The sequence below is a fragment of the Pagrus major genome, chromosome 12 (genome assembly GCF_040436345.1).
Source record: "Pagrus major chromosome 12, Pma_NU_1.0".
NCBI lineage: Eukaryota > Metazoa > Chordata > Actinopteri > Spariformes > Sparidae > Pagrus > Pagrus major.
In genome coordinates this window covers 28,733,459-28,745,449 of record NC_133226.1, presented here as the reverse complement: position 1 = coordinate 28,745,449, position 11,991 = coordinate 28,733,459, and the positions used below count along the sequence as shown (strand labels likewise).

Here is an 11,991-nt window from a genome sequence, read left to right as displayed (position 1 = left end):
GGGGCCGCTGGAGGACAGCGGGTAGGCCGGGTACAGCGGGGTCTTCATCTCGGCCATGCTGTGCAGAGCGGCCAGCGGGGGGGTGCTGAGGAGGAAGCTCTGTCGGGACCCGTCCATCTGACCCACCGCTAACATTACCACCTGTGAGGGGGGACACCCGGGACTGGAGCAGGTCTCTGTGGGTCTGTAGGGCCCTGCGCACCTGACAGAGTCCGGACTAAACCACAACCAGAACCCGCTCTGCTCGGGACTCACAGCCAAAGCCCATGTCAGGATGAGTCTGAGGAGAAATCCAGAGGAAAGCTCCAAGAAGAAGAGAGCCGAGGTTCCCCCGCAGACACAGCCGGGTCCGGGGCTACACAGCCGGGTCCGGGTCTACACAGCCGGGTCCGGGTCTACACAGCCGGGTCCGGGTCTGAGGTCCGGGTCTACACAGCCGGGTCCGGGTCTACGGGTCCAGGTCCACTTTAAAGCCACTTTGTGTGCCGAGCTGAAGAAGTTGTGAGATAATAAAAGTGCTCGTGCCTCCGCTCTCTATTAGCTGCACTCAAACTTTGAGAGGAGGACGCACGCAGCAGGAGGGGCTCGCTCCCCATTGGCTGACCCGACGGTGACGTGGCGGTCTGGATTTAGGACGGCCTCCTGATTGGCTCAGCGGCTCGGCCCTGATTCGCTGGAGGAGCCGCGAGAAATCATTTTTAATATTTGATGAAGTTTAACAGAAGAATGTGGATTTAAAGTGTAAACATCGATCTGCGGCTTCATGACGGAATTATTAATATTAAGATGCTTTAATGAGTTTAAAGGTTAAAATAAACACTTTAACAAAATACTTCAATATTAATATTAATAAAGTCTGTCATTAAATTATTATTCATTGATATTAAACAGTAAAAATAACAGTTTCTGAATCAGCTCTCTCTCTTTCATCATGACGTCATATAAACTCTTAATAAATCATATTTGTGTCTTTTATTCATTTTTACTGAACAAACGTTAAACTGTTGAGCTCCAGGCCACCAGGAGGCGCTCTGATCTCACACTGTGTTACACATGTTTTAATTTTGTTTGTTTTGTTTATTTAAATAATTTTTATATAAAAATAAAATATATTTTCACACAAGGTGACGTGGGTCCAGCACGTCAGCAGGCTAATTCTTGTTAGCTTTGTTAGCTTGTTTACTTTTCTTTATTCTTCCACTTCAGCTCTGATTCATCTGAACGACTGATGATATATTTTAATTATGAATAATAATGAAAACAGATTTATTTATCAGATAAAATCTGATGTTAATTATTACAAAACAAACAGAACTTTAAAAATTAAATTCATATTAAAACATTTACCTTTTTAATAAATAAACTCCGTCAGTAAACAAGATCGCAGATTAGCAGATTAGCAGATTAGCAGATTAGCAGATTAGCAGCTAGCTGAGCTAACGGATCAGAACAGAAGAGAAGCTGCAGATTTTTATTTTACCGTTAAAAATAAATATGTTCAGTAAACACACGAGTGATTTCAGGTCAAACAGTGAAACGCTCCTTTAATCAGATCACAGACTGAAACTAAATGTTCGGACGTTATTTTAATGTTTTTACAGAAACGTTCGTTTAAAACATTTCAGATAATTCACTTTACGTTTCTGCCTCACTGCTTCGCCTCTGCTCCTCTTCTGTCCATCACAATGTCACTATAATATAATTACATATTTTACACACACATACATATTAATTCTAATGTAATCTGGATTACAGTTATTTATGTTTGTAATCAGATTAAATAATCCTGAGTAGATTATCAGATATGATATTCAGCATTTTTCTGATAATCTGTGTTTTTCTGTCAGATTGGTGATAAAAAAACTCATTTAAAAAGTTCTGCTTTGGTTCTGATGTAAGGTCCACACACACAATCTGACCAGTAACAGACTGAAACAATACAAAGTAACGAGTAACTAAAGTTATTTAATAAATGTAGAGGAGGAGAAATAAACTGGATGTTTTTAACGTTTTACAGAAACATCATGTTCTGTTTCAATCGACGTCTCGTTACCTGAGAACATGTAACAGGATTACAAGGTTCAGTTAAAGTTAAAGTCTGATATAATCAGATTACATTTAGTAAAAAAGGTGATTACTAACAGGATTATAATTATAAAATAAAGAATCTGAACCCTTCATGAGTTTCACACAAGATTAAATAAAAATCTTCTTACTGATATTTATTTTATGTTTTCCTTATTTTTTTTGGTCTGGAGGTAATCCAGAAGTAACTAAAGTAATCAAGTTACATTACTTTAATACTGTCACACAGGGATGAAGTTACTGACTACATTTTAAAATCAGTAATAAGTAACTGTTACCGTCCGAACGCTGGTCCAGGATTATTGATTACATCTTTAAAATATCCTGATTTTAAAATCAGTGTTTGTTTGTGAAACGTAACTGTTGATTTAAAGACGATATAATTTAAATACACGTGAAGTTTTAATATCATAAAATGTTTCAAATGTTTTCAGATGTTTAAAGAGAAAAAAGAAGATTTGAAGAATTTTAATATTTGAGTTCATTTCAACACAAGGTGAAATATTTTCTCCAAAAGTAATCAGATTAGATTACATTTTGTAACTTGGTGGATTAATTATTACTAAATTGCCGCATCACTTGTGTTCAGAACTCAGTCAGTAATCAGATGATTCACACAGCTCGTTACTGTGTTAGTGCGTCAAACCGCTGTGAGTCAGAGTTTAACAGCAGAACATAAACTCCACTGAGAACAACAACAACAATTGTTTGTTTGTTTATTTGTTGTTGTTATTTTTGGTTATTGTTTGATTATTCCAGATGTTTGCTTTAGTTAGATTTTAGAGTGTGACAGCATTTTATTTTGCTTGTTATTTGTTTAGTCTAATTATTTCCTTCTTCAGCACGTTCACGCCTGTCTCCTTTTATTTATGAATGTGGGCTCCTGAGGTTATAAGGCAGGAGGACAGGTGAAGGACCATGATGCACCTGGGTGGGCCTGTGGTTTTTAACAGAGCAGCAGAAGCTGCAGATTTACTTTGTTCTTTGTTTTGGAAAAATAAATGATGAAAACCAAAGAAACCCTGAACTTCCTCTGTCACAGCTGCACTGCGAGCTCCTGGTGCAGCTGTGGCTCGATGATTTTTATTTTGAAGTTTGATTTAGATTATCTGATAAATGTCCACTTCACTTTTATTTCACTCTTTTACTCTCCAGAACAAAAGTCAGTCTGTCTTCAGTAGAAATCAAACAGACTCACAGCTGAGAACAAACTGATCAGATCAATATTTATATTTATTCTTTGTTCACTCTGAACACATGAAGCTGTTTCATGTAATCAACCTGCTCGTCAGCTGAGAGATTTATATTAAACATAAATCTGCTTCTGTGGAATTCAGTTATATTTAATCTAATGTGTGATCATTAGACCTGATCAGTGTGATCAGGTCTAATGATCACACTGATCACTGTGATCATATTGATGAGGAAGCTGATCAGAAGGCCTCCACTCTGGTACTGAGGCGCCCCCTGCTGCTCAGTCAGAGAACAGCAGCACTGACCTGCAGCATGCAGAGCTGAACTGGACTTTTCCTCAAGTTCTGTATCAGAGTGCAGATGTGAGGTTCTTATTACTGCTACTTGTTACTTTATACACCAGTTCAGAGTGAAACTGTGGTTCTGACTCAGTCACTGCTGATACTGTTACTACATGCAGATGATACAAAGCTATTTCCCCTCAGCGACCCATCAAGTATTTCAGATCTGATTCTGATGAAGCTCAGAATACTTCACGACTCTCCAGAGGAAAGGACTTTTCACTCCACTACATTTATTTAATGACTGTTAAATCAATGTTATTCCAAAATGGATTAAATTCATGAATCTCCTCAAACATCACCTCATTATGACAACGTGAACACAGCCTCTGCCATGAGCTCAGGTGCATCCTGTTTCCACTGGTCATCCTTCAGATGTTTCTACAACTTGATTGGAGTCCACCTGTGGTAGATTCAGTTGACTGGACATGATGTGGTCTGTCTATAAGGTCTCACAGCTGACGGTGCGTGTCCGAGCACAAACCAAGCCATGAAGTCCAAGGAATTGTCTGTAGACCTCTGAGACAGGTTTGTATCAAGGCACAGAAACATTTCTGCAGCACTGAAGGTCCAAATGAGCACAGTGGCCTCCATCATGTGTAAATGGGAGACGTTTGGAGCCACCAGGACTCTTCTTAGAGCTGGAACCACCAGGACTCTTCTTAGAGCCGGAGCCACCAGGACTCTTCTTAGAGCCAGAGCCACCAGGACTCTTCTTAGAGCTGGAGCCACCGGGACTCTTCTTAGAGCCGGAGCCACCGGGACTCTTCTTTTCATTTGACTTTTACTGTCGACATCCCAACTTCTGTCTCTGAGTCGTCATGGTGACACAGCTGTCCATCAGGAGGTCCAACAGTAATCATGTCACCCATCAGTCTGCATCACTCAGCGGGTCAGCAGGACGACCTTCAGTCTGTTGTTACGTTAAATGTGCATCATTACATCGTGTACAGAAGTTACATCAGACCTGTTAGTTCCTCTGTTCATCATCACACGTGTACTTTTGATAACTGATCAGCTGTGCGAACGACGTCACACCAACATCAACTTTGTCTCTTCTGTTCAGTCGCTCACGTTCACTTTATCTGTACTTTGACTTCAGGATACTTTTCACAGCACTGCTCAGAGTAACTGAGTACATCTACTCAAGTACTGTGTATAGGGAAGGTTTTAAGGTACTTGAGTATTTACATTTCCTGCTTCTTTATATTTCCTCTCCACATTTGAGACAAATATTGTACTTTTACCCCATTACATTTATGATAGTTACTTTACAGATTACATCCTGCATCAGACACACCAGCACATTATAGTTTTACATTGAAATGTTTCAGCTACTTGTACTTTTGATACTTAAGTACATTTAACATCAAACACTTTAAGACTGTTACCCGAGTACTATTCACACAGGCGACTCGCTTCTACAAAATATTTTGACTCTTAGGAGTAACTTAGTATAGTAACTTAGGAGTATGACGTGTACTTTTACAACAGAACAGTTTATTTTGTTACAAATACTTGTAATATTCTGACTGTAGTATTTGTACTTTAACTTCAGATGAGTTCTTCCTCCAGCACTGATGATTCACATCCAGTGTTTTTATACCTTTAACACATTTTTATTAACAGCTTCTGTCGTGGAGCATTTTAAACATGTTGAATCTTCAGTTTGTCCTGAGACGTGAACAACGATCACAGAACATCAGGATGAGGAGAGAATAAAGCAGCCACAGACTTGATGGTAATAAACATGTCGAGCTTTATTGATTTACTCCCGGGCCATCAGTTTCTGCTTCTTGAGCTTCTTCTGTGAAACCTGCAGAACAAACTCTCAGTTAGTGACGTCACGACAGGTAACACAGCTGCTCATGAACAGGTGAGCTGCTCAGACAAAACAGTTTGTTTTCATGGTTCATCCAAAGGTGTCCTAAGTGGTCATCAGTGCAACATCACGACCTGGAGAGGAGGCTGAAGCTGTGATCGGACCGGATCAGATCGGATCGGATCGGATCACACCATCAGCCTCCTCCACCTGCTCCACCTCCTCACCTTCTTCTTCTGAGCCACCTCCTCCTCTGGTTTGGGGACGATCTGCTCCTTCTCGGTCAGGATCATCTCGATGTGGCAGGGGGAGCTCATGTAGGGGTTGATGCGGCCGTGGGCGCGGTAGGTACGCCTCCTCATCTTGGGGGCCTTGTTGACCTGGATGTGCTCGATGACCAGAGAGTCCACATCCAGACCCTGAAACCAGATCCAGACAGAACAGGTCAGAGACATGAAGCACAGCAGCCGTCAGCCACGCTGACTCTTCTGTACAGCCAACAGCTTCACTACACTGAGACTGATCCAGAAACAGCTTGTCTGAACGTCTGTTTGTGAACATGTCGGCCTCAACTTCAGATCAATCTTTGACAAAGTTCAGCTGATGATAATCTGGATTCATCGATTCAATATTTAAAATGAGTACAAATGTGGATCAGTGTTTCATCCTGTTGTTCAGAGATTCAGTTTACAGGCGGAAGGAAACAAAATATTCACATGTAACAAACCGACAGACTTTATTCTTTAAAATGACTCAAACTGATCAATAGTTGAAGCTCCTCCACCATGTTGTGAGGATGAAAACAGTCATTTTACAGACCCGACTGTTGAACGGGTCGTCCATGTTAAACCTAAACAGCTGTGGTTCAGCATCTGTCTCCTCTTCAGACTCACTGAACTGCCTGGAAGCAACATTTTGGGAACCAGATCAAAAATAAAATGTCTCGCTGCCTTCAGACGTCCCTCCAGCTTCACTTCCACCCCTGAGCTGATGAACATGTCGGTGGGGAGCAGGTGAACGTACCTTGAGCTCAGCGTTGCTCTCGGCGTTCTTGAGCATGTGCAGCAGGAACTCTGCGCTCTTCTTGGGCCAGCGTCCCTGAGTCCAGCCGAACTGTTTGGCCTGAAAACATCATCAGCTGTTAACATGCGATAAAACCTCCGTGTGATCTACAGCTCGTCTGTCTGAACGCTGCTCAGATACAAAGATTATTTTCATCTTTAATCCAAAGGTGTCCTAAGTGGTCATCACAGCAGCGTTACACACTTCAGTTTCACCTCTGTGCTGAGGTCAGAGCTCACCTGGGCACACCTGCCGACTCCACCGTTGTAGCGACGGAACGGGACACACTGGTGCTTGACGATGACGTCCCTCAGGTACTTGTTAGCCTTGCGGATGTGCATGCCCTTGATGGCCTGGGCTGTCTCACGGGTGTTCTGGTGAGAAAAACAAGCAAACGATCACGACCCGAAACCTCAGAACCAGTCACGACTAAGACACGACAGCAGTAAAGACGTGTCGTACAGACTGAAAACTGATGGATTAAATAAATCTCTACATATAGGTAGATATGAGTCATGTGTAACAAAAAACATTAGAAATTATTTGTTAAACCAAATCAGATCACTTGTGTAATCAGAACCAACAAAGTTAAAGAGGAATCCACCTCAACACATCATCACTTTAACAAAATCCTTCATGTGTTTCATTAAACTTAGTTATTTCATTTTGACTACAAACAGGGGAAACTTTAAAACAGTAATTTACTGTTAATATGTTTGTTCAAAAAATGTCCGACTACATGTTGTTTGGAGACGTCTCCTCTGAGATCAGCTGCAGGTCAAACAAAAGTCATCTGACTAACGATCTGCTAGAATAACTTTCATATTCAAACTGAATGATTGATGATGGCATGAATATATTGTGTAACTGAGAAGAAAACTGATTGTAAACTTAACTGCTGCAGCAACTAATGATTACTTTAATTACTTGTCGATAGTCGTCCTGATCAATCAACTAAAGCTGTATCAACTCCAGGTTCTCACTCTTCTAGAGATCCGTTTCCAGTGACAGCAGACGGAGGTCGCACACTAGTATTTTCCGTCATTAATCAATTTATAACCCCAATATGTTTTTCTCTGGTGAACTTATTCCCTGCTGCTTCTCTCATTTTCCATTTCTTTGACTGGAAAACTGGTGAACTGTTCTCCAGATCCTCCAGGACCAGTGAACTGTTCTCCAGATCCTCCAGGACCAGTGAACTGTTCTCCAGACCCTCCAGGACCAGTGAACTGTTCTCCAGACCCTCCAGGACCAGTGAACTGTTCTCCAGATCCTCCAGGACCAGTGAACTGTTCTCCAGATCCTCCAGGACCAGTGAACTGTTCTCCAGATCCTCCAGGACCAGTGAGAACCCTGCAACTACTTTTGTCAGGGCCAGGTTTGAAAACAACGAGGCACCAGGGGTCCAGATTTACTTCTGACCCGTGAAGCTCAGTTTGTGTTAAACATGTGTTTGTTTTGTCGTCTCACCACAGAGCAGGTTAAACACATGCAGCTTTCTTAATGTCAGAATCAGGCGGTCGGTGTGACGGCTTCAACAGCCTGAGCTGAAATCATCACGTGTTCAGAATGAGGATGTTAAAGAGCCTGTTGAAGGTCTGAAGTACCCGATCACCCTCCACTTATATTTTATAATAACCACATGTCTAAAAACACCAGACTTCATTTCAGGACTTGTTTCGTTTGAACAGCTTCATGAGACCGTCTGAAACACTGCGCTGCCGTCTGAAACACTGAGCTGCCGTCTGAAACACAGAAACACTGCGCTGCCGTCTGAAACACTGAAACACTGAGCTGCCGTCTGAATCACTGAGCTGCCGTCTGAAACACAGAAGACAAACGCCTGAATGAAGCGGTTCTTACCTTGAAGTGGACCCGGAGGTTGGAGCCCCTGGACTTACATGCTGCAAGAACAGACAACAGGGTCAGAACCAGAGAATCTTACACTGACGTCATGTTTCATTCACGAGGCGGCTCAGATCTTTGTTGTTATTTTCATGTTGAATCCAAAGGTGTCCTAAGACGTCATCACAGCAGCCACACACACACACACACACACACACACACACACACACACACACACACACACACACACACACACACACACAGCTTTACTCACATTTAGTCGGGTTCTCGGGGTCGAGAGAGTAGCGGACCATTTTCAGATATCTGCAACAACAAATCAATCATCAGTTCATCGATTAATTCACTCTGTAAAAAGCTCCTCGTGCCCACTGTTGGCACCGTTAGCATTAGCTCGAGTTAGCTTAAGCTCATAGCAGCCACGACTACCAACAACCAACTAAATACACCAGCTAACACTTTGAAGCACAGAACTGGAGCTGGACCGGGTCCGGAGAGGAACCAGCGCGGTAACTGGACTTAATTCGCTCTGAATCAGCTCACGCAGCCAACATGGCGGAGCCCTGACGACCAGCACCGACCCGGCGTCCACTCAAACATCAAATTAACACAGATTCTCGGCTCCATTAACAAACATATCGCTGCATCTGATGTGTTCAACGGTGGTGAACAACACGCAGCCGGTTAAAAGGCAGGATGGCGCAGATTAGCAGAGATTAAACACAGATTCTGCTCTCCGGGAGTCGGACGGGTCTCCTACCTCTGAGGCCGCGGAGGGAAGAGGAAGAGCCGGAGCAGCGCGCCTCCTCTTCTGCTTCTTGTACGATCACCGCCCCCTGGCGGCCGGGAGGAGGAGCCGCGCGCTGCAGGGCCGGGAGCGGCCGCAGGGGGCGCTGTTTGACAGCTCACACCGCTCCTGGGTCCGACAACAGCAACAACAGCGACTACCACTGCTCATGATTCACTGTTTTATATCATGTTATTATTATATCATGTTATTATTATATCATGTTATTATTATATCATGTTATTATTATATCATGATATTATTATATCATGTTATTATTATATCATGATATTATTATATCATGTTATTATTATATCATGATATTATTATATCATGTTATTATTATATCATGTTATTATTATATCATGATATTATTTATATCATGATATTATTATATCATGTTATTATTATATCATGTTATTATTATATCATGTTATTATTATATCATGTTATTATTATATCATGATATTATTATATCATGTTATTATTATATCATGTTATTATTATATCATGTTATTATTATATCATGTTATTATTATATCATGATATTATTATATCATGTTATTATTATATCATGATATTATTATATCATGTTATTATTATATCATGATATTATTATGTCATGTTATTATTATACCATGTTATTATTATATCATGTTATTATTTATATCATGTTATTATTATATCATGTTATTATTATATCATGTTATTATTTATATCATGTTATTATTATATCATGTTATTATTATATCATGTTATTATTATATCATGTTATTATTTATATCATGTTATTATTTATATCATGTTATTATTTATATCATGTTATTATTATATCATGTTATTATTTATATCATGTTATTATTATATCATGTTATTATTTATATCATGTTATTATTATATCATGTTATTATTATATCATGTTATTATTATATCATGTTATTATTTATATCATGTTATTATTATATCATGATATTATTATATCATGTTATTATTATATCATGTTATTATTTATATCATGTTATTATTGTATCATGATATTATTATATCATGTTATTATTATATCATGATATTATTTATATCATGATATTATTTATGAGCGTCTCCATTATTATAACCCAGTGATGGAATCTAACTAACTACATCTACTATTAGTACCATAAGTATTGTAATTAAGTAACATTTTTTAAGGAGTATTTCCATCTTCTGTTACTTTATACTCAAACTACATTTATATAATAACTTTAGTCACTAGTTACTTTACACATTACATGCTGCCTTTACTTTTACTTGTACTTCGATACTTAAGTACAATTTAAACGTAATGGAGTAAAACACACAATATTTAAATTGACTTAGTTACTTTCAGAGTTAAAAACACTGATACATGATGACCACAAACATGTTGAATATCAGATCTGATGTAAATACTTTACTTGTACTTTTGATACTTAAATACATTTAATCTCAGATACTTTAAGACTTTTACTCGAGTACTATTCATATAAGTTCCTTTCACTTTTACCAAAGTAATGTTTTAACACCATGTTTACTTTTACTCAAGTTTGCACACATTCAGATAGATTCATTCATCCAGTGATCGACCCTGAGAGTCAGTCTACTCATATTTCAGTTCCTCTTCCAGAAATCAACGTTATTAAAGTGGCTTCAATTTATAATTTTTTTCATAATAATAATAATAATTCAGAATGATGAAGTGTCCGTGGTGCTGATGAAGCTCCCCTCAACTCTGTTCATCTGTCTGAGCACAACTTCTCTCCTCCAGTTCAGCCTCATGTTGTGTTCAGTACTTGAGACAGACCAGACTCCCTTAACAAATCAGCTAATTTTAAGAGTTGTTGAGTAGCATAACACTTTATAACGTAGTGAAACTCTGTCTCTGACAGACTCTGAATCATCGTCTCCTTCTTGTAAATTCAGCAAATGTTCTACATGAACTTCTTTCTGTCTTTGTGTAGAAACTGATCATATTTGAACGGCTGCAGTAAAATGTGAGCAGCTCCTCTGCGCCTGATGTAAAGACTCAGACAGAATAAAGGGCCGACAGCTGAGTGGTACTAAAGCCAGTTATTGGTTTATTTGGTATTTCATGTTGTGACCTGTTGAAACAGCTACATATAAAACCCTGTGCTCACTCTCAGTGAGTCATGCACAACATTGCACTGTAAATAATGTCAAAGCTCAAAGAGTGGTCAACATACAAAAATAAAGATATTATTTACAACAATCAGACAAAAACAAGTTTTTTCCTCAAACAGTGAAAAACATCAGAAATGAATGAGAGACCACGTGAAGTGAAACGAAGACCGACAGACCTGATGCTCAGCTGCTCCTCACGTCACCTTATCATGTTTCTACAGGTCAGAGTCTGTGGTGACGTCTGCTGGAGGAGACAGTGGACATAAATATCTGTACAGTCCCACTGAGCTCTCACATCCTTGGCATAAAAGATCATCCGGTAACTTTACATCAGTTCATGTCATGCTAAACCAAACCTCTGTACAGGAAGAGTGGATTTAAGACGGCTGCATCCCTCTCCTCTCAGCGTGGAGCTGTCGCTGTGTCGCTCTGCACCTCGCCTCACTGACAGAATTATAACTGTCCCTACAGGAACAGAACCTGGAGAACAGAACCTGCAGAACAGAACCTGGAGAAGGGCCCGGCTTTTACCTTACAGAACGAAGTGTAGAAACAATCTCAACTTTTATTTCACTGGACCTGGAGTCTGACTGTCTTCTCTCTCAGCCTTACAGCTGATTGTTTCTATGATCCAGATGATGAACTTCATCAAACTTCATGCAAAATATTTTATTCACCAC

General features: G+C 39.9%; 2 protein-coding genes and 3 non-coding genes across 5 annotated transcripts in view; all 5 read right to left on the bottom strand.

Moving 5' to 3' along the window:
* The window catches only part of nkx6.1 (NK6 homeobox 1), a 2,310-nt gene extending 1,972 nt beyond the window's left edge, over nt 1–338 (bottom strand). Inside the window, exon 1 of the mRNA XM_073477542.1 lies at nt 1–338. This exon is cut by the window's left edge and continues 397 nt beyond it. Within this exon, the coding sequence (XP_073333643.1) occupies nt 1–135 (135 nt within the window). The 5' untranslated portion in view covers nt 136–338.
* Nucleotides 339–5,355: 5,017 nt separating this feature from the next.
* Nucleotides 5,356–9,147, bottom strand: rpl17 (ribosomal protein L17). Its single transcript, XM_073477548.1, has 7 exons — nt 9,128–9,147; nt 8,624–8,673; nt 8,368–8,408; nt 6,744–6,878; nt 6,466–6,564; nt 5,670–5,861; nt 5,356–5,436 (listed from the first exon to the last, which is right to left on the bottom strand). The coding sequence occupies exons 2-7, from the start codon at nt 8,661–8,663 to the stop codon at nt 5,389–5,391; spliced, it is 555 nt and encodes a 184-aa protein (XP_073333649.1). The 5' UTR covers nt 8,664–8,673; nt 9,128–9,147; the 3' UTR covers nt 5,356–5,388.
* LOC141006515 (small nucleolar RNA SNORD58) lies at nt 5,501–5,567 on the bottom strand. The gene has a single exon (XR_012179928.1). It is a non-coding gene; the product is annotated as a small nucleolar RNA SNORD58 (small nucleolar RNA).
* Nucleotides 6,633–6,698, bottom strand: LOC141006514 (small nucleolar RNA SNORD58). The gene has a single exon (XR_012179927.1). It is a non-coding gene; the product is annotated as a small nucleolar RNA SNORD58 (small nucleolar RNA).
* On the bottom strand, nt 8,475–8,541 carry LOC141006516 (small nucleolar RNA SNORD58). The gene has a single exon (XR_012179929.1). It is a non-coding gene; the product is annotated as a small nucleolar RNA SNORD58 (small nucleolar RNA).
* Nucleotides 9,148–11,991: the final 2,844 nt, after the last annotated feature.

Coding starts and splice junctions, on each gene's coding strand:
- rpl17 (XM_073477548.1), bottom strand. CDS start 8,663: ATGGTCCGCTACTCTCTCGACCCCGAGAACCCGACTAAAT. Junction 8,409..8,623: donor CCCCGAGAACCCGACTAAAT/GTGAGTAAAGCT, acceptor CTGTTCTTGCAG/CATGTAAGTCCAGGGGCTCC. Junction 5,437..5,669: donor AGGTGGCTCAGAAGAAGAAG/GTGAGGAGGTGG, acceptor TTTGTTCTGCAG/GTTTCACAGAAGAAGCTCAA.